General features: G+C 35.5%; 1 protein-coding gene and 1 long non-coding RNA gene across 6 annotated transcripts; one reads left to right on the top strand and one right to left on the bottom strand.

The window, feature by feature from the left end:
• Nucleotides 1-4398: 4398 nt before the first annotated feature.
• LOC122008490 (probable tetraacyldisaccharide 4'-kinase, mitochondrial) lies at nt 4399-12198 on the top strand. The gene is made up of 8 exons (XM_042564237.1): nt 4399-4741; nt 4842-4965; nt 5774-6007; nt 6520-6669; nt 9162-9371; nt 10429-10488; nt 11679-11759; nt 11919-12198. Exons 1-8 carry the CDS (start codon nt 4560-4562, stop codon nt 12072-12074), a joined length of 1197 nt encoding a protein of 398 aa, XP_042420171.1. The 5' UTR covers nt 4399-4559; the 3' UTR covers nt 12075-12198.
• A 324-nt stretch (nt 12199-12522) lies between these two features.
• On the bottom strand, nt 12523-22900 carry LOC122008491. Of its 5 annotated transcripts, none has more exons than XR_006119301.1 (5): nt 22225-22898; nt 22005-22125; nt 21820-21918; nt 20218-21178; nt 12523-12930 (listed from the first exon to the last, which is right to left on the bottom strand). It is a non-coding gene; the product is annotated as an uncharacterized LOC122008491 (long non-coding RNA). The 5 variants fall into 5 exon arrangements; XR_006119300.1 differs by lacking the exon at nt 12523-12930 and adding an exon at nt 15628-17449; XR_006119303.1 differs by lacking the exon at nt 12523-12930 and having other exon boundaries at nt 20160-20849; nt 20936-21178; nt 22225-22897.
• Between the last annotated feature and the right edge of the window lie 170 nt (nt 22901-23070).

Below are 23070 nucleotides of genomic sequence, written 5' to 3'. Positions count from 1 at the left end.
ATATAAAAAATATAGTTCTCTTTAGTTACACATCTTAGAATTGACAACACTATGATCAAAAAGCTTCAATAAATATTTTAGGCCGACGATGTTAAAAAATATACTTTTCTTAGTTTCTTTTATTAAGATAAGTATAATATTAAATTAAAATAATTTTTACATAGGGAAGGTCATTACAATAGTTTATTGCTGGGATTCGCTAACGTGACACTAGAAAATCCAAACAATTCGAATTTTCAAAGACCCAAATAATTTATATATTATTATATTACAATCACACTAGTAATAATTATAATTCTATAGTTATTATAAAATAATTATTTTAATTAATACTTTAATTTTTATCAATACTGATAAGGTTATGATTTAACAATTATATAACTATTATAAAATGAGCACACTAATTAAGCTGATACATTATTTCTGATCAATACCCATTAATATTGTGTTTGGAAGTTATGATTTTGTATCTTTTATAATTGTAATTAACTATAAAATCATACAATTATATAGGATTGTAGCTCCTATAATTATATAGGAGTCATATATAGTAATAATACAAGTAACGGGATGTAGGCTCTTTTCGTAATAAATGAAAAAAAAAAAGTCCTTCCATTCCTTTCTTATTTTTCTCCTATTAAATTATTTGTAAAATATTATTTTAATAAAATTTTAAAAAAAATATCATTTTATAATTTTTATTTTGTAATCAAAAGATCATGAAGTCTCTTACAAAAAAATAGGATAAGGATAAATCCTTTTTCGGACCCCGCATAGTCAGAGCTTCATGCACCGAATTATTATTATTTTTTTTTACCTTTTTATAGAATTAATCTATAGATTTATATTCAAAATTCAACTAAGAATATAACATATAATAATATAATTATTTTAAATTAATCATTATATTTTTATATTTTATTAATTTTTTATAAGGTTACATTTATTTTTTATTTTACACAATAATTTAGGATATGTTTAATTTTTTTTTTAATACTTATAGTTTTTAATTTTGTTGTTAATTTAGGTATTCGAATGTTACGCACCTAATTAATATTGAAAATGATAAATCCAAAAATGCTAGTGACAATTCACACAATAGCCAACATCCAAAGTTTAAAATCTATTACAAAGGCATCTATATTGATTTGAACCTTAATATATGCCATATTTTCAAATAATATATCACGTATTTATTATATTAATATCTCCCTTTTATTAAAATACTCACATTTATTTGAACATTAATATTGATTATTTATGTATTTCATTATCCATTTATTTATTCTTTTTTATATTTAAAATTTATTTTTTCTTTTTAAATTTTTTTATATAACATTTGCTCAGTTTTAAAAAATTGAATATTGTTAATATGGGAATGTTATAATATCCATTCATATTAATTTGTAATATTATTTAAATATTATAATACTCACATATCTAAAATCTACTTGGCTCCCGTTAAATTTTGAATCATGATATTCTATCAATCTATTAAATATTTTTACCGTTGCACTATATACCATGTCATTTATTCCTTTATCGTTATTCCCTATCTCAATGGGCACCATTCATTTAAATACCAATCAAATTAACGAACTCCTAAATTACACCCCAAAAAAGTAAATGATTATCAACTTGGAGACATCTCCTATCAAATGTCGTCTTCAATCCCTTTCCGTGCTTGGGAATATCTTTATCCTTCGAAACAATGCTACATACGCCTCTAGAAATCAACATTTTTCATTTTACCCTAAACTCTATTTTTTTAGTCAAAATGCTCCTCATTTTGAAGCTTCCATTTTTTTCAGTATTGTCTCTTGACATCTTCAAATCCTTATTAGTTCACTCCTTAATCCTTATTAAATTAATTATCACTGCTCATGATAGGTTAAAAATAATGATGTTCACCTATAATTTGATATCTAATATCACTCTGCACAAATAATTTTATCCGACTTCACGAACTGACTTAGTTAGTACTTATATATGATAAATTTAATTAATTTTATTGACTATTATCAGTTTAGTCTTATAAATTTTTTCTATTAACTATAAGAATAAATTAAAAAATACATGTGATGGGTAATCCAGAACCCAACATCCTTTGATTGTTTGTCCTATTTAGAGAAAGCATTTTTACAAATACGTTATAGTTAGAGATCAAATCGTAAATATCTGGATGATAATCCAAATATCTTACCATAACACCATAATCCCGGGAGCTAGTTGGTACTTATATATGATATGACTACAATAAATTATGGGTCAAGTTTCAATGCGTGTGAAATATATCAAAGGTTATCTTACCTCACACAAAGAGATATTGTGTTGGATGAAGTTTTTCATAATTACCTCCCTTCCATATCTTATGGGGTAATTTTGAAAGGTCTCTTGGGATAAGGATTATCACTTCTACTTGAACGAATAATTTTATTTTTCAAAATTACACACTTTATAGTTGTTTTATATAAAATAACATTATCTTTAAGTTGCTGGTATTTAAGTTACAATTGAGTTATTAAACCACTTATTTATATTTCTAAAGTTAGATTAGTTAATTGGTCATCTGTACCTTTTGCCATATAAAATTAGATCAGTTAAGGTCATTTGTGGAAATTTACCTGTGTTTTTTGAATTTATTCTTGATAAGAAATTTTAATGTCCTGTCAATTCGAAAAGCCGGATAATTGATTAAAAATAAATAATAATAAAAGTAAAGTTAGACTAGTTAAAGAACAGCGTTTTTTTATAATAAAAAATAATTTTTGTATGATATAAATGCAAAAAGATAAAATTAAAAAACACTTGAAATTATGTAAATCATTAAAAAAATACTCTCTCTTTAAAAAAAAACAAAATATTCTTTCTTACGATATTATATCAATTAGAATATTGGAGTAACTATTCAATAATTATTATAATTATTTAAAATGATTTTTAATTAATTTAAAATAATTATAGCTAAATTAATAAAGAGTATTTTTGATATAATATCAATTCGATGTATAATAATTTTGATTAAGGTGAGATAGTTAATTTTTTATATACGGTGGAATATTTTTTTTATTAGAAAAGTGCCCCCCCTTGAAGATTTCCATAATTCAGAGGGGTCTTTTGATTTTTGCCCAAAAAAAAAAACAAACAAAAAAGAGAAGGTTCTCACCAACCTATCAAACCTCATCTCTTTCTTTTGCCAACTACCAGTCCCTGTTCCCACCAGTCATTCTTCCCCAACCTCCTTTTCCATGTATATATAGGAATTTGATTCTCCAAATCACCATCGTCATCATCAGTGTATATTCACGAGAGGCATGGATCAATCATCGGATGATGCTCTTTCCTCCGATTCAAAAGGTAGGTACTTTATAGTCCTTCAAAGCTCCTCCTCTCTTTCCACTGACGCTGACCTCTGTGCTCGCTTCGTTTTTCAGAGAGCCACAGTCAGGATTATTCCAAGGCGGAGTTCTCAGAGGACGAGGACGACCTGATCGCCAGGATGTATAGTTTGGTCGGAGAGAGGTTTGCTGATCGAGCACAGCTCCAGCTCTGTTTGCTGTTTCGTTTTGCTGATTCTCGTTCTGTGGTCGAGTGGAATGTAGGTGGAAGCTGATCGCCGGGAGGATTCCGGGAAGAACAGCGGAGGAGATCGAGAAGTACTGGACTTCAAGGAACCTTTCGAGCTTCTGAAGCTTTTCTGTAAATTTTTGGAGTTATTCTTCCAGTTTGTGGATTGTGTCGGTGGGAATGTTGATTTTGTGGGAAGATGAACCGCTGGGAAGAAGGTTTGTTCGAAGTCCTGTTCATTAGAACTGATTTTCTTTTTATTATAAAAGTTTTTTAGATTAAAGAGAAATAAATAAATATGCTTTCTTTGCCATTCTCAAAGTGGCCAAAAACTCTAATTTTGTTTGAAGGTTTTAAACATAAAAGATAGCGGCTCAAAATTAACGGAAGAAGGGTAATTTTCTTGACGATTTCGAACTTCGGGGGGAGTAAAATGGCAACTTTGAAAGTGTGACGGGATATTTAAAAAACTTCAAAAAGACATCTCTTAATTTTAAAATTATTAAAAAGGATTTTCATTAACAAAAAATTAAAACAATTTTATTTTACAGTTTATATTTAATAATTTTAACTAAAGCTCAATTTTCAACTTCCTTACTACGGTCACATTTTCTTATTTAACAAAAAAAAATACTTTAATTTTAAAATTATTAAAAAAAATATTATTTTCTTTTTATCCCTTCTTTCAATCTTCTAAATCTCAAACTATTTTTTTAATGTATGAACATGATATGAAAAAATATTAAATCCAACCCAACCGAAGACTTGATATCTTGATATTGGATCAGAATAAATCTGATATAAATCATCACTGAAAATTAATCGAAAACCAGGGCCTTTTTATTTTTTTATTTTAAATTAATTTATAAAAATTAAGATATTTACTTGTCGATCCAATTATCACAGTTCTAAATTGAATAAAAAAAATCAAGCATTTTAATATTTCGCAAAACGAAATAAGATCTCTGTCGAACTCTCTCGAAGGAAATTGAATGGAGCGGTTGAAGAGGGCGGTCGCCCAAATCGCCGCCACCACGGACAGCCGCCTCCGGGAGCTCCCGCTCCTCCACCGTTCCCTTCTGCTCCCTCTCCTCTCCCTCGCCTCCTCCCTCTACCGCCATTCCCTCGCCCTCCGTCGCCGCGTCTACGCTCTCGGACTCCTCTCCCGGCAAAGGCATTGCCCTACACTGGCCATTTTCTCGTTTGATCGTATATATCTCTCTCGTTGGTGATCTTGTGAGATTGATGATGTTCTTATTTATTCCATATTGCAGGTTGCCGGTGCCGGTGATCAGCGTTGGCAATCTGACGTGGGGCGGCAACGGGAAGACTCCTATGGTGGAATTTATTGCCCGGAACTTTTTGGAAGCCGGGATCTCGCCGCTCATCCTAACCAGGGTAACCTCATGATGCACTCCCGTGTCGAGTGGACATCATCTAGCATTTTGGTGGCAATTCTCTCTCTCTCTCTCTCTCGTTCGGAAGGAGTCTAGTATACTCAAATGATCTCAGGAATACAATTGATTAATGTTTTCCTATACCATATCAAGGTTGAGGAAGCCTTTCTTAGCTCATTCTTGTAGAAGCTGACACAGGCCGTAGAAAAATAAACCAGTTACTGGACAAAGGCATGTGTTCTTGGGCTTTAATTGCTGATAAATTACTCAGTGAATTATCATCCATTGTCTTAGTGATACGCTAATTTAAATTGTAATGTTGATTACTTAGCTTAAATCTTTCTTCGGTCGCATTCATAATGGCATGATTGATTGCGTAGATGTGCCTAGGAATTTTCTTAGGAACTATTGATTTTTTGTATAAGCTATAATTTCTGGACAGGGTCGGGGTGAGGGTTATCACTTTATTGCCGCTATAATACAGGACAATTTCAGTTCAACTTTCTTTACCATTGAGTAGGTCCAAATACTTGGGACCTTCAATATCTCTCTTTCTGTGACCATTCTTTCTACGAGTAAACAAAGGTTGTCTTCACGAGAACTAAATGGCTGAAATATGCTGTGGCTGACCCAAGCAGTTGTGACAGCAAGGCTTTCATACATTTATTAATTCAATACAGATTACTAACATGGAAGATGTTGTTCTGTGGGGCCAAATTATTAGAATCAATTTAATGTAAACGTTGTATATGTTATTCTAACATGACAAAGTTGATGTCTTATTTTCTGATGTTCTCTCATTCTTGCAGGGCTATGCAGGAGGTGATGAAGTTAAAATGATTCAGAGACACCTTGCAGGGACACCTACTAGGATCGGTGTAGGTGCTAATAGGAGTGCAACTGCAGCTTCTATATTCAGACAACATGGTTACATGAAGTTCAATAGCACATTGTTTGCAGAACAACTATCAAGTACTCAGCATTTGAGACTTGCATCTGGAAATGACAAAGTGGCTGTTGCAATTTTGGATGATGGAATGCAGGTTTTATTTGAAACTTACAAATTTTTATATGTGGGTATTTACTAGAAAAATTCCAAATTAGTTGTCTCTTTCTTCTTAGTTACTCTTTAAGTGATCAATATGACACAGGGAGGCAAATGGTGTGCAAACAAGTAATCAAAACTTATATCTCACATGTAACTAAGGGTAAGCTAGTCTTTTCTAACCTGACAAGTATGAGCCCACAAAGTGCATTAGTAAGCTTGCTAAATTAAGTATCAAGAATTGGCATAATCAATTCAATCTCAACAGCAATAATGTTATGCCACACTATAAATACTAAATGCACGCCTACTGAATGCAACTTTGATATCTCAAACTATTTGTGTTGACAAGTTGATAAACAGGAAACAGTTTATATCCTTTGTAGTGTCTGATTTTATATGGTTCCTATCTGATTATGCTAGAAAAAACTTCTTATATGATTAGAATATGCTAGAAAACACCTGAGTGATTTAAACTGATTGTCTTTTTCTTACTCTTTTAATATGCAGCATTGGAGCTTGTCGCGTGATGTGGAAATGGTAATGATAAATGGCTTGATACCATGGGGAAACAACCATCTGCTGCCTCGCGGATCCCTGAGAGAACCATTGGATGCACTTTGTAGAGCAGACATCACTGTGATTCACCATGCAGATTTGGTATGGTATATACCATTGAATTTCTTTTGTTTGTGGTTTACTTGTTGGGAATAAAGAATGATTCAAGTATGAGCCTTGGAGGCTTATGTTCATATGCACTATAGGATTATTAGTGTTTTTCTCTTTGGCTAAAAGTTAAACCCAGGCTGATTTTCCTTTTTTGATTATTTAGTGGGTGAGGTCCCACTAATAGCTTATATTAATATAGTAATGTAATAGCTTATAGTAGCGGTGAAAATCATCCAATGTTATAGCAATACAGCATGTAAAAGAAGAGAAGGAAGATATAGAAGTGTGTTGTGCTGGGGTGGATCCCCTAGTGAACAATGACCTGCTTTTAATCAGCAAAGTGACCATGGGCTCAAAGTTGTCAACATCTCAACTCAACTCAGTCAATCTTTCCTGAGATGAAATGATTCTGAAAAATGGAATTTTCCAGGCCAAAGGATCATTGCATATCTGCTGCTCACCACTTAGTCCACCCTTTTTTTGTACCTACTTACTGCTATGGTAAACTTGTCTAGCAGTTCCAGGCTTGTGGTCCCAAGTCCATTGCTTGAATCTTGAGATCGTGTATCGCCGTTACAACAGTGGACACTTGAATGGATGTTATCCTCATCACATATATGTAGGTATCAAGATAGTCAGAACCTTCCTTTTATTAATTGCTCTTGGTTACAAGTTGGGCTGTGTTCGTATCAATCAATCGATTCATCAACCTTGTGCTTTCTCTTTAGAACCCATTTATAGCCCAACGACTTATTACCTTGTGCCTTGTGGGAGGCCTACTAATTCTAAGGTATGATTTTTACATTATGGATTTTAGCCTTCTGTCAAGGTGGAGCTAACATATAAGTTAGAAAATTAGGTTCGAAAATTTAATCTACTTTGGACCTCTTGTTGCATCTTATTTCTTCATCGATTGGATGATTACTAATAAATTCTTTTATTAGAACTTACCTCTCTCAGTTTTGTGTGAAAAGACGTCTTTGACAACTATTGCATTTCTCAATTCAATAATTGTACTTTCATGTATGTTTATTGTAATTTGTGAATCTGAAAATGATATGTGTATTTGTTACTCACATATGTGATATATAGTCGATCATTTTGAGCTTTATTTTTATTTATTGGCTTAGCTACTTTTATGTATTTGTAGGAAAGTTTGTGATCTTTCCACAAGTTTGTAGTGAGTCTCATCTCTACTTCGGTGGGATAACTTGTTAAGAATGTGGTTCCCCGAGAGGATAGCTTCCTCCACAAGTTCTAGGATAACCCCAAGCTTATCAACATATAATATTCATCATCTCTTTCAATGTATGGTTCTTGTGTTCATTAACACCATTAGATTGAAAAGAGTACACGTTATCATTCAATGAAAAAAGAAAATTCCTTGAAAGGAGCCCATTATTGTCCTTATCACTTTTGATGATCTTGATTGTTTTTCTAAAGTTATTCCCAACTTATTCTTGTAATGTTTAAGCACTTTAAGAGGCTCTTCCATCCTCCTTAGCAAGTATACGTAACAATATCTACTATATAATACAAGTGATAAAGTACTTCTCATTTCTTATTTGAATGAATTTTAGATCACAAATATCATATGCTTCTTTCCGCTGAAGGGAAGGGAAACTTGGTTAGTCTAGCCTCCACACAAGTATCACACTTGTGTCCTGAGTTGAACTCAACATGTGACAATAATTTCAATTTTACTAATTTGCAAGTATTGAAGTTGGCATGTCTGTTGGTCATGTTATAATTCTGATGATTCATTCAGTCCTATAGCTTATTTCTCAATTTTTTTTTTTACATTAATAAAGGTTATATTCAATTTGAATAACCATCTCTCTAGTTATTCCTTATCCACAAAGTTTTAATATTCATAAGTATCACCTTGTTGGCCTTGAATACGAGCTTGATGTTGGTCTTGACTAACAACAATTTCAAATATTAGTATGATCTTCCGAATATCGGGAACATCAATGAACATTTGCTCTCTTCCTAAGTTTATCTCAACACTAGTTTGTCAAGGCCGATGATCTTGGATGTTGATGAGTTGCTCATGAAGAGATTATGTCTAGAGACAAAGTGTACGAGAAGAACATCTCCTCATTTACACAAATGTGTTAAGTGGATCCAACACTTTATTGGGGTATCCCTCACATTTGTTTCAAGTATCACGTAGAGAAAATAAGCCTATCTTCCTCAGTTGGTGGGTGTATATTTTAGTTCACATATCGCTCAACTATGAATTTCTTCAAGTTTACATTCTCTGCTTTGTATTTCTTATCTAACAACTCCCATAATTCACTTTGGACTATGTATCTTTTCCTTGACAAGCAGAATTCATGAATAATCCGATTTTCTGCTTTTGTATTTTAGTCTATTTCTATTGATAATATCAAGCATGAACTAAGTTATTAGTTGTGTGTGTATTAGTAGCTAATCAAGTTCCATTTTTTTTGTGGCATTTACTAGCTCATTATTTATAGTTATCTGAAGGGAAGCTCAAAATGATAGAGACAAAGATTCGGATCATCAATCCATGTTCTACGATATTCTTTAGTAGATTGGCACCATCTCACTTTTTTGAAGTGAAGAATCAGCATTCCATATTGCCGTTAGGTCTGGTGCTTAACAGGACTGTGTTATGCGTTTCTGGAATTGGTTCCCCATGTGCTTTTGCCCAAGCAGTTGGTAAGGTGTGTGTTTGTTCCTTTTCCCATTATTAACTTCATATTCTGCTTTTCATTGCATCAGGAAGTCCAATATCTTAAGTTCCAGCCATAGCTCATTGTAGCAGGGGATGTTAAATTTCGGCAAGTTCTTTTATGATGTTTATCCTGATGAGGAAACACGTTTCAAGATCAAGATAGTTTAGGCTTGAGAACTACATTTTTCATTCTTGTTAACTCTTCTGCAATAGCTGCAGCCATGCTGCAAAACTTTTGATTGTTTTCATGAAGTTTTTTTTTTTATTTGCAACATTTATATTTCTGTGTTTGCTTATGCTATTATCCCTCCTACATCAGACACTCATTGTTTTCATTAGACTTCCTATGTGTCCTGAAAAGTAGCCACCCACAATTTTATTGTGTAGTTAGTTTTGTCTTATGCTCAACTCCGCTATGAATGTTATTTCAGCAGTATCTAAGATGGGCATTTGTAGATGAACCTATGCAGTCAGTTACTTTGTCATAATTCTATAATATTCTGCCTCTTGGGGATATACTACCCATGCCTTTAATTTATGAAAGAACTATCTTGAATAGAGCACAACAATGTAAGAGAAAATAGATTAAAGATATCTATGAAGTCCATGCATGCAACGATACATGCTCGATACTTTTATCTTCCGAGAGGAGTTTACTAATTCTTGTCATATATGTCAATTATTGGAGGTCACTGATATGATGTCTTGCCATTATGCCATCCTCAGTTTCACTGCACTTGTGAATGTTAAATTGAAATAAAAGGAAAAAAAAAATGATGGCTGTTGTTTTTAACTGTGCAGTTGGTGTATTTTTCCTCTTTAGTTTCTGATATGTTTTCTGCAATAAAAATTCTTGTTCGGTACTCTTGGTTTTTTTATAGTATGTCAATTTGTTTTCTGAAATAAAAAAATGTATTTCTTTTGACACTTTGTTGTAAGCTTTTTGTCATCTATTTTTTTGGTGTCAGATTTCTTTTAGACTGATTGGCCAAACCATTCTTGGTTTCTGTGAATAATTGTTTAAATTTGTATGCTGGATTTTTCAGATCGGGCCATCATATGTTGATAGATTAGATTTTGATGATCATCACTCCATCCAATTTCATGTGAGTGCAGCTTTATTCCCCACAGTTTGTACGATCATGTATCCCTTTGTTCAATCCCTAATAAAGAAATATATTTTGCTGAAGAACTTGATATTGGAGAACTCTTAGGCATTTATAATTTTTCGTGGAGGACATATACATGAAGTTATTGATATGCAATGCATTAGCATATATTACCTGTCTTGAAGAACTTGAAAAAAATCTTTTACAATTAATTTATAAAAAATTGGGTAACTATATCATGGAGGGTTCGATAAATTGCTTTTATCAATATGAATTGTGTTAACTAAACTGGCAAAAGTCCATACTTGTCCAAGCATATCTTTTTTTATTTATTTATACTGAAATTTATGAATAAGAAAATGTAACATATTGGACTTGGCATAAAACACTAAAGTTGAGCATCACCAGCTAGCTTTTAACAAATACAAATCAAATTAGTTGACAGATAACAATATGGATGGTTTGTACAGTATTTGACAAACAATGGATTGTATAAAATAAGTTGTTTTTGCTACTTTAGATATTATGCAGTATGAGGATACAAGTTGTGTCACAAACTTCCTTTACACCATATACAAGGTCAATTATCCACTTGCATATTTGAACTTAATTTCAAGCAGGATTTATGGATACACAATCCCATGGGCACCTGATTCAAATGCATGTAATTTGTGCTTATATCTTAGGTACCCAAGAATTTAACCAAATATATACCTGGTCTGATTGGATACGGGTATTTACTGACTATCGTGGAGACTAATATGTATCTAAACATACTTTAGCAGGTTGGGCGGGCAAGGTATGGAAAAAACATGACTGATTGCCATTGCTTGTAGGATCTATTATACATTCTTAAGTGTTTCATGCTCTTGTATCTGTTCACATGGAGAAAGCCATCGACAAGTTTGACTAAATTTGCTTCTAATTTTTTCCCCTACGATAAAACATTTGCCCTGCAAGTAGCAGAAGTGAGGACGTTGTGAAATGGGTTCACTTTACCAATTTGTGTAATCAAAACTCATAGCAGAACTTAGAAGACTTATCTCATAACCTTTTTAAGTTTTCTATAATTATAATTAGTTTATTTGATATATGTAACATATTTATTTTTGAAGAAACACTGGTTTTATTTGTCAGTTGTTTGATTTCATCTAGTTTACCTGAAATTTGTTGGATCTCCATTGAAGGATATCAAGTTGATCAAAGAGAGACTAGAGGAGCTCGCGAATAGATTCAAAGAAAAAATTATTGTAGTGGTGACTGAAAAGGTATACTTGTAATTTTGGTTTACTTCCATTCTAGGAGATCATATTTCAGAGTGTACCAATAACTTTTACATAGATAATTGAGGCAATTTTGTGTAGTTTTGTTACCTTCTACTTTCATTCCTCAATACCACCCTCACAATTTGACTCTCATCTGCTCAGGACTATGATCGAGATCCACTTATTCTAACGGAGCTACATGATTTTGATGTCCTGGTCCTCTGTTGTTCTCTCCACATCATGACAACGAAGGGACAGTCAGAGGAGAGCTTCAAGATAAAGCTCAAGGAGCTGCTAATATCAAAGCATGGAGGATAAACCATGTTTTCCAAATTATCATTCTTTTCTCGTTAAGCCTCAGCTTACTTGGTCTAAGGAGCGCCATTCCCCATGTTGTGAAAGACAAACTCTGATTACGATTACAGATCTTTGTTTGTGCTCATTTTTGGTCCATTTTGTGCATATCCTATTTTACAGGTGGCCTCAAGAAAGACATTATTGTGATTATTATCACAATTCTTTTAACCATCAGACTTCTACCTTCTGAAATTTATTGGTATGCCTTGCTGTTGAGGGTTGTAGTTTAACACCTTATGTGATCCTTTTGTTTCATTTACCGAGAGCAAGATTTCATAATGCATATGCTGGGGATGAGGAGGAAGACAAATATGCAATCATGAAGATGGCGATTTCACTTCCACAGTGTCCATGACACAGGTTGGAACATATGCACATTTACATATTACCAAATTCTTGTTCATCTATTATTCTTGCGGAGAATGCATCTTGAAAGCCCACGACAGGGAATATATATAGATCAAGGGTGGATTCTGGAGTCAAACTATAACATATTCAGCTTGTATAGTGATTGACCTTGCAAGTTTCACCGAGCATCAGGTACAATTATCTGTTAAAGTCGACACAAGTTTCAACCTGCAATGAACATGCTACTGAAATGAGCTGAGTCAGCTCCGGAGTAGATGACACCTTGCGTGATGCCATTAAATGCTTCCCTTGTACCAGCCTGGCTGCAATCAATTCGGTTATGGCAGCCATGGCACTTTGTTACTTTCTTGATTTCTTATTACTGATTTGTATTTCAACTCTTACATTTGAGCTGCTCTGCCTGTTATACATTTTGTCAGCAAAGCAGGTCCAGTGAAAATACCTAGTCCTACAAGAGAAGATTTCAGGTAAACCCAATTTACTACAAAAAAAAATTTAGAACTCCCCGTCTTTACACACAATGAAAATTGTGAAAAGGATCATGAGTTGTTTGTGGAAAATGTCTGAATACAACACTCTCAAAATCTCTTTTTTTTATTTATCAATTGTATCTATTGTATCACCTACAATAAATATCACATATGTAAGTTTGGTCAAGCATCCACTTGAAAACATGAATTATAAGAATAGACTTATTACTGACAGTTTAATTGATGAATTAGGCTTTTCATTTGCATGTAAATCAATACTTGAGTCAAGGTTGAGCTAGGACTGTGGAAAGATCAAAGAGTATGGCAGCTGAGATTCTAATGAATAAGTTTAGAAATGAACTGAGCTTTATTAGTTGATTTGAGATTCACTAATGATCGTCTTTCCTACTCTTGTTATCAATGGCACTAAGATGAAAATATGTAGCTCCATAAAGCCTACACGACAATCTTCAGAGCTTCATTCATGTGTCATAACTGAACTCAAGTATTTATCAGTGGAATCTCGTCAATTAATTTAACAGTGGTAGTAAAGGACACTGATTAGGATGAGAGCATAAAGTTCACATTGGGTACGGTACAATATTCACTTTAATTCTGCGGCAACTGAATTCACTCAAATTGTTGAAAGAGCAGGACAATAAAAAATTTTTTAAAACAAGAGAGCATTTGACCAGAGGCATCCTTCACAATTGGCGTAGATCAAAATGTGTCCTCTACTATATATATATATATATATATATATATATATATATATATATATATATCATGTCCGAACGCTGAATCAATGGACGCTGGACACGTGGCGCTCTCTAAATTGCTGACGTAGATCTTTGACCGGTCGTACGAACCTCCGGCGAACCTGCAAGGAAGTCGGGCCGGGAAGGGGTTTCCGGCGACGACCCTCCGACGCTCAAGTCAGGCAAGTGGACAACAAAGAAGTGACTTTCAATATCGGAGAATGCGCACCTCAGGTGAAGTGCGAGGCCCTTTATATAGAGTTGTGAAGGGGCTCACGCACACATATCGAGGCGAATACGTGTCCTCAACCTATACCTCAGTATGTGCTTGTCAGAAAAGCTTACCTGATACCATACTGCTATAGTCCGAGCACATCTCTGATGGGACAACGGAACCCTCTGTCATAAGATCCTGCGTATGGCCTGGTCGTTGAGCATATCCGCTGTCAGAAGCTGTTCCCTTGTCCTTTTGTCTCTTCTTACTCCATGCCGAGCGTCCGGTCGGTCGGCAGTCCCCTCACGTCCGACCGGTCGTATGTACTGGTCCGCTCGAGAGATTCCTGGTCGTGTGCTCTACCGACTGTTCACAGTAATGCTACTTTATGCCTTCGGCCGAGTGGGCTCCCCGATCGGCCCGACGACCCTGTTCCCCATGAGCATCGGAGACCCGACTCCCCGTCGGGTTGTTTGTGATTCCACTGGGACCCCGTTCGTCCGACCGATCTCCCCTTCTCCGGTCGGCCGTTTGATCCTTTGATTTCCACGTGACGTTGACCCTGCTTAGGGGGGTCCCTCCTTACTGCCGGATCAATAAATAAATAAATATATATATATTTTAAAAAAATGCGCTTCAAATTCATTTTTCCTTATATTTTTTTCCCTCCAGAAGCAGTTGCAAACTGATTTGTAAATCACTTTGTGGCTGGCACAATTTAAGCACTGACACTATAATTTTTGGATATTTGGAAGTTTGAAATAGTGCATCACAACCACATGAAATAAATTTATGTTTATAGATTAGCTTGGGCTGTGTGAAGTCTTACATATGAAAATGACATAATATTATAAAATCTGTGATACGTTTAGGACTTGATGCTTGGAAATTTTGTGTTCAACTTGTAATTGATTTGTAAATTAGTTTGTGATGTGAGAAAAGTAGCATAGAAGATGAATTTAGGATATTTCAAAGCTAAACATGTGATGAATTTGTGATTTTCTCAAGCTAGTTAAGAAGTTTGAAATGGTTAACTTAGCCTATCTCAAAGTTAAAAGAGCCGTATGCTGCATCTACAACATTGTGGAGGCAAACATCACATCCAAAGGTATGATTGATCAATAATAGATGTATGGTGCTCTTTGATAAAATAAAATAATAGATGTTTTGTTTTGGAAAAATGTTCAATAGAAAACAAGGAGAGCATTGATGGAGACCAAGTCTGAGCTCATCAGCTGCGTTTGGTGATGAGCAGCAAGAAAAAGGAATCCCCCCTGAAGGGATTAAATGCTCTCTGTGGCTTCACAGAGGGGCAGAGGGATGATGGTCCTTGAGAAAATTAATGCACCACCCTAATTCATTACAACCAACCCAGAGTATTCATTATGGATGTGAGACCATTTTTTTCCCATAGATCTATCTTGGCAATGTTAAACACACGTATAACTGCACTCTATTTCCCCATGGCCCCTCTCTCTCTCTCTCTCTCTCCTTTATTTTCATTTTTAGTTTTAGCAAGCTGGCACAGTTGAATTCATATTGGTGTTGCTACTAATACACCTGAGGTTAATTCTCAACGGTGTGAAATGTCCTATTGATTGTCTCAACTCCTATTTGCATGCATTGCTATTGTTGAGTAAAGCTCTCCTAATTTACCTTCCTTCCCGACAGTGGAAGGTCACCTTAGAGAGGTCGCCGAGGTGACGATTTTACCTTTTACTGTCAATTTTTAATTTTAGCAAATAGTGTTGTGCTTTTGTACTTAAACACTTTCATTTGTGTTTTGTTTGTTTGTTTCAGGGATTTGACCTCTATCTATTACAACTCATCGTGTAAGCTCTTTTCCGTGAAACTATCCATGGAGAGAATGCACTTGATATTGAAGAAGAGACTACGCAAATTGAAGAAAAAGGGGGAATAAATGCACTAAAACTCTTTTGAGAGAGCTTTGAGCTTGTATTTACTTTTCTCCAAATCACTTCAATAAATTGACAAGCTGTATCCCAAGTGTATATCCTAGTAATTTAAGCCATTGTTCAAAGAAATAACCTAGTTATGATGGAATATACACAAACATTTAATTGCTATGCATGAATGACAGTGATTCCTCCCATGTGACCGACATTCCTTTCTTCGACTTCACTTGTTTGTGGCCATGGGCTACATGTTGCTATCGTCGGCGTGTAGCCTTGCGTGCAAAATTGAAGTCTCATGTTATATGGTAAGCTTCGCTAGGTTGAACCAAGTTAGTTAAAAATATGCACTATTGGATTACAGGTACTTTCATTAATTGCTCTTGCGCAATATTTGTCTCACATTTTGCCTCTAAAAAACTCTTGACATTTTACTCTCTAGTCATTAGCACCTTTAAACCATCGAGTAATTTAGCAATATTAATAAATGAGGAGATAAAAAAATGCCAGGACTCTTCAAAATACAAGAGATCTCATTTCCATGATCTTAAAATTCTAAAAATATTTCGAAGAAGGAAGTAGACATCTCATCTCATGATCGAGACTAAAACAACACTTCACTTTTACAGAATCTAACGTTTTTTTTAATAATCCAAGTGTACACGCTTCTCCCGACTAATCCTAACGGTAAATTAGGTTTCCTGATTCGTCTATCCGATAAATTCGGAGTTCAACTTATGCACACTTAGAGAATCTAACATTTACTTGCATGTCCCATGAAGCAAACAAACATGACAACTTGGCTAGTCGACTCCCTTCTGCCACCAATATAAATCACCATATTCATAACCTTCACAATAATAAACTCATACGTGACTATCCATTTCTCCTCCTCTCTGTTTCTTCCTCATATTCGAAGAGGAATCTGAGACTTTAAGCAGGTATCTCCAAGCCTTGAAAGTCGGTATATCAAGTTCTTTTGGAAATCTACAGGAGGAGACAGCCGCAAACCGAGGCAAAAAGGAAGATTTGTATAGCCGACTCTAGATAGTCGAGAGAGGTATTGGTGCGCCTCAATCTGAAGGCATGGCTTGGAAGAAGAGCAGAAAGCCATGTGGTTGGATTGAGCCGCGTCAATATCTCTCCTTTATGATCACTCGAAATCCCAGGTATTTTTTCTGTTTTTTCTTATCGTTAAAAAAAGGCTAGATATTTCGAATGTTTGCCCATCTCCACAAACAATCTTAGTTATCAAAATGAGTTCACCACTATTACCTTCAAGACGGGTGATCGAACTCTAAGCACACACTCAACTCAAGATGAGTGAAATGTTTATCCATCTCAGAAAACAGGATAAGTTGGCTCTAACAACATCTAAAATACACGTTTGGCGATTGGAATATGATGAAATGAGGTTCCACATTAGTAGAGAATGAGAGGTGAATTACTGATTACAACATGACCTAAGGAGCCTTCCATGGTCACCTCTTTCACCTTGAAGACTTTGATCGACCACCGAATGCCAACAAGTAAACTCAACTAGGGCTCTAACAATGAGAAATATCCCTTTCCTACAATTTTGGTTTCTTCAAAGGTTGCACGACAAATGCACCTTGAATGCAAAATGGAAAATAAATGCATGTAAGAAATGAGATACAAATTGTATAAACGATGATAAAATATGTAATAAATGCACATGACATAAACTTGCACCTAAGTTTTGTCCATTGTCTCCGCATTAACATCCTAATCTTGTTAGTGACTCTGTTAGCGACAACTTATGCCTTGGCCAATTGTCGGCATGGCCATCATTCGTATAAGCACGCCATGATGAGATTTTAGAGCAAAGGCAAATGGTGTTAGGAGATTCGAACTAGATCCATAATCACACTGATTATGCTCAAACGGTGGAGTTGATTCCTATATTGAGACGATTCAATCCACTAACATCATTTCAATTCAAAGCACACTAAAACTTGAACTCGAAATCAACTTAATGGAGATCCAACTAAGCCCTAATTGAATCACCTATTATTCCAAACTAAATGGATCGAATTTAAATCTAAACTACATTTAATTAAATCAATTGATCATGATGTTGAAGGGGCCCTTGTGGTCACAGTACAATGCAAGATAAAACTGCGTACAATAGACCTAATGTGATCCAATCCTTTTCTAGAACCCTGGATTGAGAGAAACTTCATGCACTGGGTTGTTCTTTTAATTGATCAATATTTAGATTCAATTAAATCAGGAATGAGTTTGCATATATGTACATTAAGGTTTTGTTTACTCTGAAGGGGGAGGGCAAGAGAAGAAAATAGAGGAGGAAAAAAAGAGAAAAGGAGAAAAACTGTAATTGGTTAGAGTTGTTTACCTATTTTAAAGAAAGAAGAAAGAAAGGGGTGGGCAAAACTAGAATCCCCAAAATACCATTGTCTTCCTCGTTTGCTTATCCTACACGCATCACCATGAAACCCCCTTGCCCTCCTTCCAACACCACCATTGAAGCCTTTATCGACCAACCCTTTGCACGAGTTTGAGCCCTTGTTAGACTCCTTCAAGCTTTGGTCAACCTTCCTTGACCACATCTCAAACCCTTGTCAACTTTGCTTAAATCTATAAATACCCCGGGTTAGTTTTGATGTGGTCAACCGAGTTAAGTTAGGTCCTACGGTTTTGATGTCTTTTGTTTAAGTGTGCAGGAACTTAGGAACACAGGAAGTCGAACAGAAGATGCAACAAGCAAGAAAAATGATATAGAAAGCGAGTCGATGGGATCGGTGCATCCGAAAGACGAGAAATTGCGGAAGAGTACACTGGTGGACGAAAAGGAACACGCACAGCGCATCTGAGGGACAAGAAGCCGGGGAGGAAGTTTGCTTAAGGAGAAGGCCGGAGTTAAGTTCGGGTGAGCTCAATTCCAGATGGAGAAAAGAATGGTCAATACAACAATTGATCATTCAAATGAACAGTGCTCGATGCGCCTCCAATGGCTTTGGAGCCACCTCGAGTTTCGACAGTTTCGACCTGAAGTGCCTCTAATGGGCCTGAGGTGTCTTGGATGAATAGTACCCGAGGCGCCTCAGTTGATTGGAGGCGCCTCAGATGAACAATAGCCGAGACGCCTCCAATCACATTGAAGACATCTCCAACGCGGTAGAGCCATTGAAGACCATTGGATGCGTGGATGAAATTTAATCCATTGAAGGCACCCTGGATGATATTGGTGATCCATTGAAGGCACCCTGGATGACATTGGAGGCACCTCCAGTACCTCTAGTGCCACGTCAGCAAATGATAACTTTTTCCAGAAGGCTATAAATAGCATCTTAGAGCTAGAAGAAAGAACAACAATCACTGTAATAACTTTCTTATTCTTTCTTGAGCTTTCAAACTCTATAAGAGGCCACTCCGTTTTCAATGAAGGAGCCTTTTTAGTACATCGTTAAACTGCCTTGAATTAACAATCATTTATGTTTTAACTAAGTAAATCTCCGAGTTTCTTACTTATTTGTTTATGTTTTTATTTGTGTTTAATTAATATTATATCCTTACTAAGTTTAAAAGCTAGAGAATTTTTCTAACTCTTTTTCAGGGCTATTCATCCCCCTTTAGCCGGCCGCCAATGGTCCTACAAAATCTTCATCAGTCTTCCCACTCATGGCCATAGCCTCATTGATCTCTCTTGCTTGAACCCCCACTCATGCCCATAACCTCATTGATCTCTCTTGCTTGAACCCTTGCCAACCTCATTCAAGCCCTCGCCAATCCCTCCTACCCACACCTAAACCCTTACCGACCTCCTTTTACCCACTATCGAGCTCATATATCCCTAGAGATGAAAGGAAAAGAGATTTTCCTCCATGGTTTAGCAAAGAATAGCCCGCATCAATAGACACAATTTTTCTCCAACATCTTTTTACATAAAGACAGAAGAGCTTCTTCCTCCCTATTAAGGGGAAGTTAAGGTGGGAGAGAATCTCAAAATATGCACTTCTTTTTCCTCGTCTCTCCTTTCCTCTCCCTTCTACGAGCTTAAAGATATTCTAAATCTCTTTCAAGTGCAAATCTTACCATAAATATATGATTGACAATTTCATCTATATGCATAGGAAAGATAAAAAATGCTAACATGAATGTGTGAAATTTCTAATAAAAATAAAATATTAATGTCTAAGAATAATTATGTAGCTCACTTTTGGTTAGTTAATCTAACAAAAAGTATTTCATTAATTATATTTATATAGTCTTGTATAAAGTTCAATAAAGCGATAAGATTCATGTAGCTCACTCTTAATAGTTAAAGACTAACTATTATAAAAAGGAACACTTAAAGCAAAGCTAGATCAAATGAATTGCCCAAGTAAATTTTCGTACCATAGTTGACTCCAAGAAGATATCTTTGACGATTATTCCGTGATGAAGGAAGAAAACTTACAATATCACCAAGAACCAACAGCTAACACACAGTTCATCTCACTATATACATCCTGAGTCATGACCATAGCTCAAGAATTGATTTCCAACCAAAGGTGTGATGATCAAGCAAAGATCAGGTGATTAAGCAGTTTCTGTTAGGATGAGTTCTCTTTTCCAATACCTTACCGATCTTCCAGGCATAAAGAAACTCTATCGGGTGTTAAAGCATCTTAGCATTAATAATTTTAACATTCCTTCTGCATCACATGACAAGAACAATTTCCTGCATGGAGGATATTGCAGAATCAAACAAGGTATGTCAGAGTTGCAAAGCTAAGTCTGGCTGCTGAGAGTTCTTATGAATCGCAGGAGTGGAGAGCAGCTAAGCAGGTGATCCAGGAGGTCGAGGCTGGAAACTAATATTAAGATCTGGAGGAAATATATACTTATTATGTTTGTTTGTGGTTCATGGAACTGGACCTTGCTGGTTGCTGCGGACTCTGATTCCAAAATCTTGATATATTGTCTGTGACTAGTTGAGGGGAGATAACTATTTCTTTATCAATAGCCTGATGTTCCAAATCAACTGTCTGGATTTGAGACATAGGAAAGCATGAGTTCAGTGTCATCCAACAGTCATAGGAAACCATAGAAACAGATTCATTTAAATTGTTACAAAGATCCGGCCGCTATCCATGTTTGAGTAGCAACATAATCTGGTAGATTCTGCAGGTTGATGGAACAGCTGATGGAGAAGCTTTAGAAGAATCAGAACTCTTTGAAATGTTCGACTAGCTAACCATTAATCTTGAAGGCACCAAAGGCAAAGATCATAACCACCACCTAATTCCTCTCTAAAGTATATTGTGTCTGGTGCATTATACTGCATAGCGTTGCCGGAGATCAAGAAGACATCATCCTGTCATTGATTACTAATCTACAGTTAATACAAGGTTAGTGACATCCAGCTAATATATATCTTGTTTAACTATGTCAAGAATAGTTTATTTGGTCTTCCTTTATCGCTCACATTTTCAACTTTCATTTAACTTCCTTTGGACATATCATGAAAAGATTCTATTAAAGCTATGAATATTGAGTTCCAAAAAGAGTAAAGGATAAGGATTTGCCTAATCGATACTATGTGTAATATAGGGCATGCATCTCCAAGTTTCCTGAAAACTTTTTGAGCCAAGAACACCCTCATAAATTTATGTCATACAGTTATTAACAGCAGAAGATAAAAGCTGAATTATGGAATCATACCTTCTAAATCTTAATGGAGAAGAAGAAAATATTAGAACATACTTGGAAATAATAAAACGGTTTATCCAACATTAAGATGTTCTAAAATGTCTCATTAACCTTGCTACATGAGCTTGTTTGCTATAAATTTTTTCAACAATGAATGCATAAAACCTTATTATTACAGTTCTTAGTAGCTTCTACTATGAAAGACGGTTTCTTCAGTAATTCACAAATTTCTTTGTAGTTTAGATAAACATCCAGGCATGTGAAACAAAACATGACTTACGCTAGTAATCTCTGTGCATGGATTACCTCAAATTGTTCAAAAGAGTGAACGCAATTCCTTGCCAATTTCTTCTGCATGGTCCCAAAGTCCATTGGATGTTCACTCATATCAAAGTAATCAGGAAGCTGAAAGAGGATCAACATTATAGTAAGTTTAAGGAAGCCAATCAGCTTCTTCTCTCAAAGGTTCTTCTGTCATAACAGCAACGAACCTCTTCGATATCCACTGGTTGCACAAAAACCGCACCAGTATCCTTTCTGCCACCACCCAAAACGTTCGATTCAATGACAACAAATACAAAGAGAAGATCAAAATTGCATTGTTGAATACCCCTGAGTAAAAAAATTTACACCATCAACTGGTAACATAGTAAAATCCTCAGACATCAGTAAAATGTAATAACAATGATGGAAGAGACATTCAGAATCTACCTGAAACAGGCCTTTTCAATCTTCAGAGGACATTTTCAATCTGCAAGATGTCCAATTTCCCATCAACAAGTACTCCACTTCATCAATTTTGATCGAGACTGGATTGGGAAGAAAATGAAGTGTAGGGAACAAAGAAACAGCTTGCGAATGAAGGTAGAACAGAACACTATACTTCTCGCTTAGGAGAAAGCTGCGCTTTTTGGAGGATTGATCGGTTCCCTTCCTCATCCACTTCGCCCTAACCTTCCTCACGGTCAACCACAAGAGGAAGAAGATGACGGGAATCCTACTACGATGCCTCCTCTTATCCTCCTCCTCCTCCTGGCCATCCACCCTTTCAGCGGCGGTTGGAACAGGATTCCTCTTATCTTCCGCCTCACCCTCTTCCGCATCATCATCCACGGAGTCGTCCAAGTCGGCAAAGCCTCAGAAGGGTCAGCAGGGAGCAGAAGGGCGTGGCGGAGGCGAGGAGGAGAGCGGCGCGACCGGCCGCCGTCCGGCGTCTTCCTTGCCTGGCCGCCTCTTACCCTTCCTTACTAGTGTCATCACACATTAATGAACTTAGAGCACTCGAATTCGTTACCCTGTTCCTTACCCTCCTCAAGATCAACATGAGCTCGAAGATTTTTATTTCAGCTCTATTGCTTTGTTTACTAAGGAGTTAGAGAATGGATTGAAAAAAAAAATTCTTTATTTGTTTATTTTGATCGAGGAGGAAGGTAGGTATTTATAGTATAATTTTTATAATTTTTTTAAAAAATACATATGTCATTTTTAATATATGGTATAAATTTATATAAAATAAATATCTCTTAAAATTTTAAAATCATAAAAAAAACCCTCAAT

The sequence above is a fragment of the Zingiber officinale genome, chromosome 8A (assembly GCF_018446385.1).
Source record: "Zingiber officinale cultivar Zhangliang chromosome 8A, Zo_v1.1, whole genome shotgun sequence".
NCBI classification, from domain to species: Eukaryota; Viridiplantae; Streptophyta; class Magnoliopsida; order Zingiberales; family Zingiberaceae; genus Zingiber; species Zingiber officinale.
Note: the sequence above shows the minus strand (reverse complement) of the source record. Positions and strands in the feature narration are given on the sequence as shown.

Excerpts from the sequence above, each read along its gene's own strand:
- LOC122008490 (XM_042564237.1), top strand. The coding sequence starts at position 4,560 with ATGGAGCGGTTGAAGAGGGCGGTCGCCCAAATCGCCGCCACCACGGAC. Across the intron at positions 4,966-5,773 it reads CGCCGCTCATCCTAACCAGG|GGCTATGCAGGAGGTGATGA; the intron begins GTAACCTCATGA and ends TCATTCTTGCAG. Across the intron at positions 6,008-6,519 it reads TTTTGGATGATGGAATGCAG|CATTGGAGCTTGTCGCGTGA; the intron begins GTTTTATTTGAA and ends TTTAATATGCAG.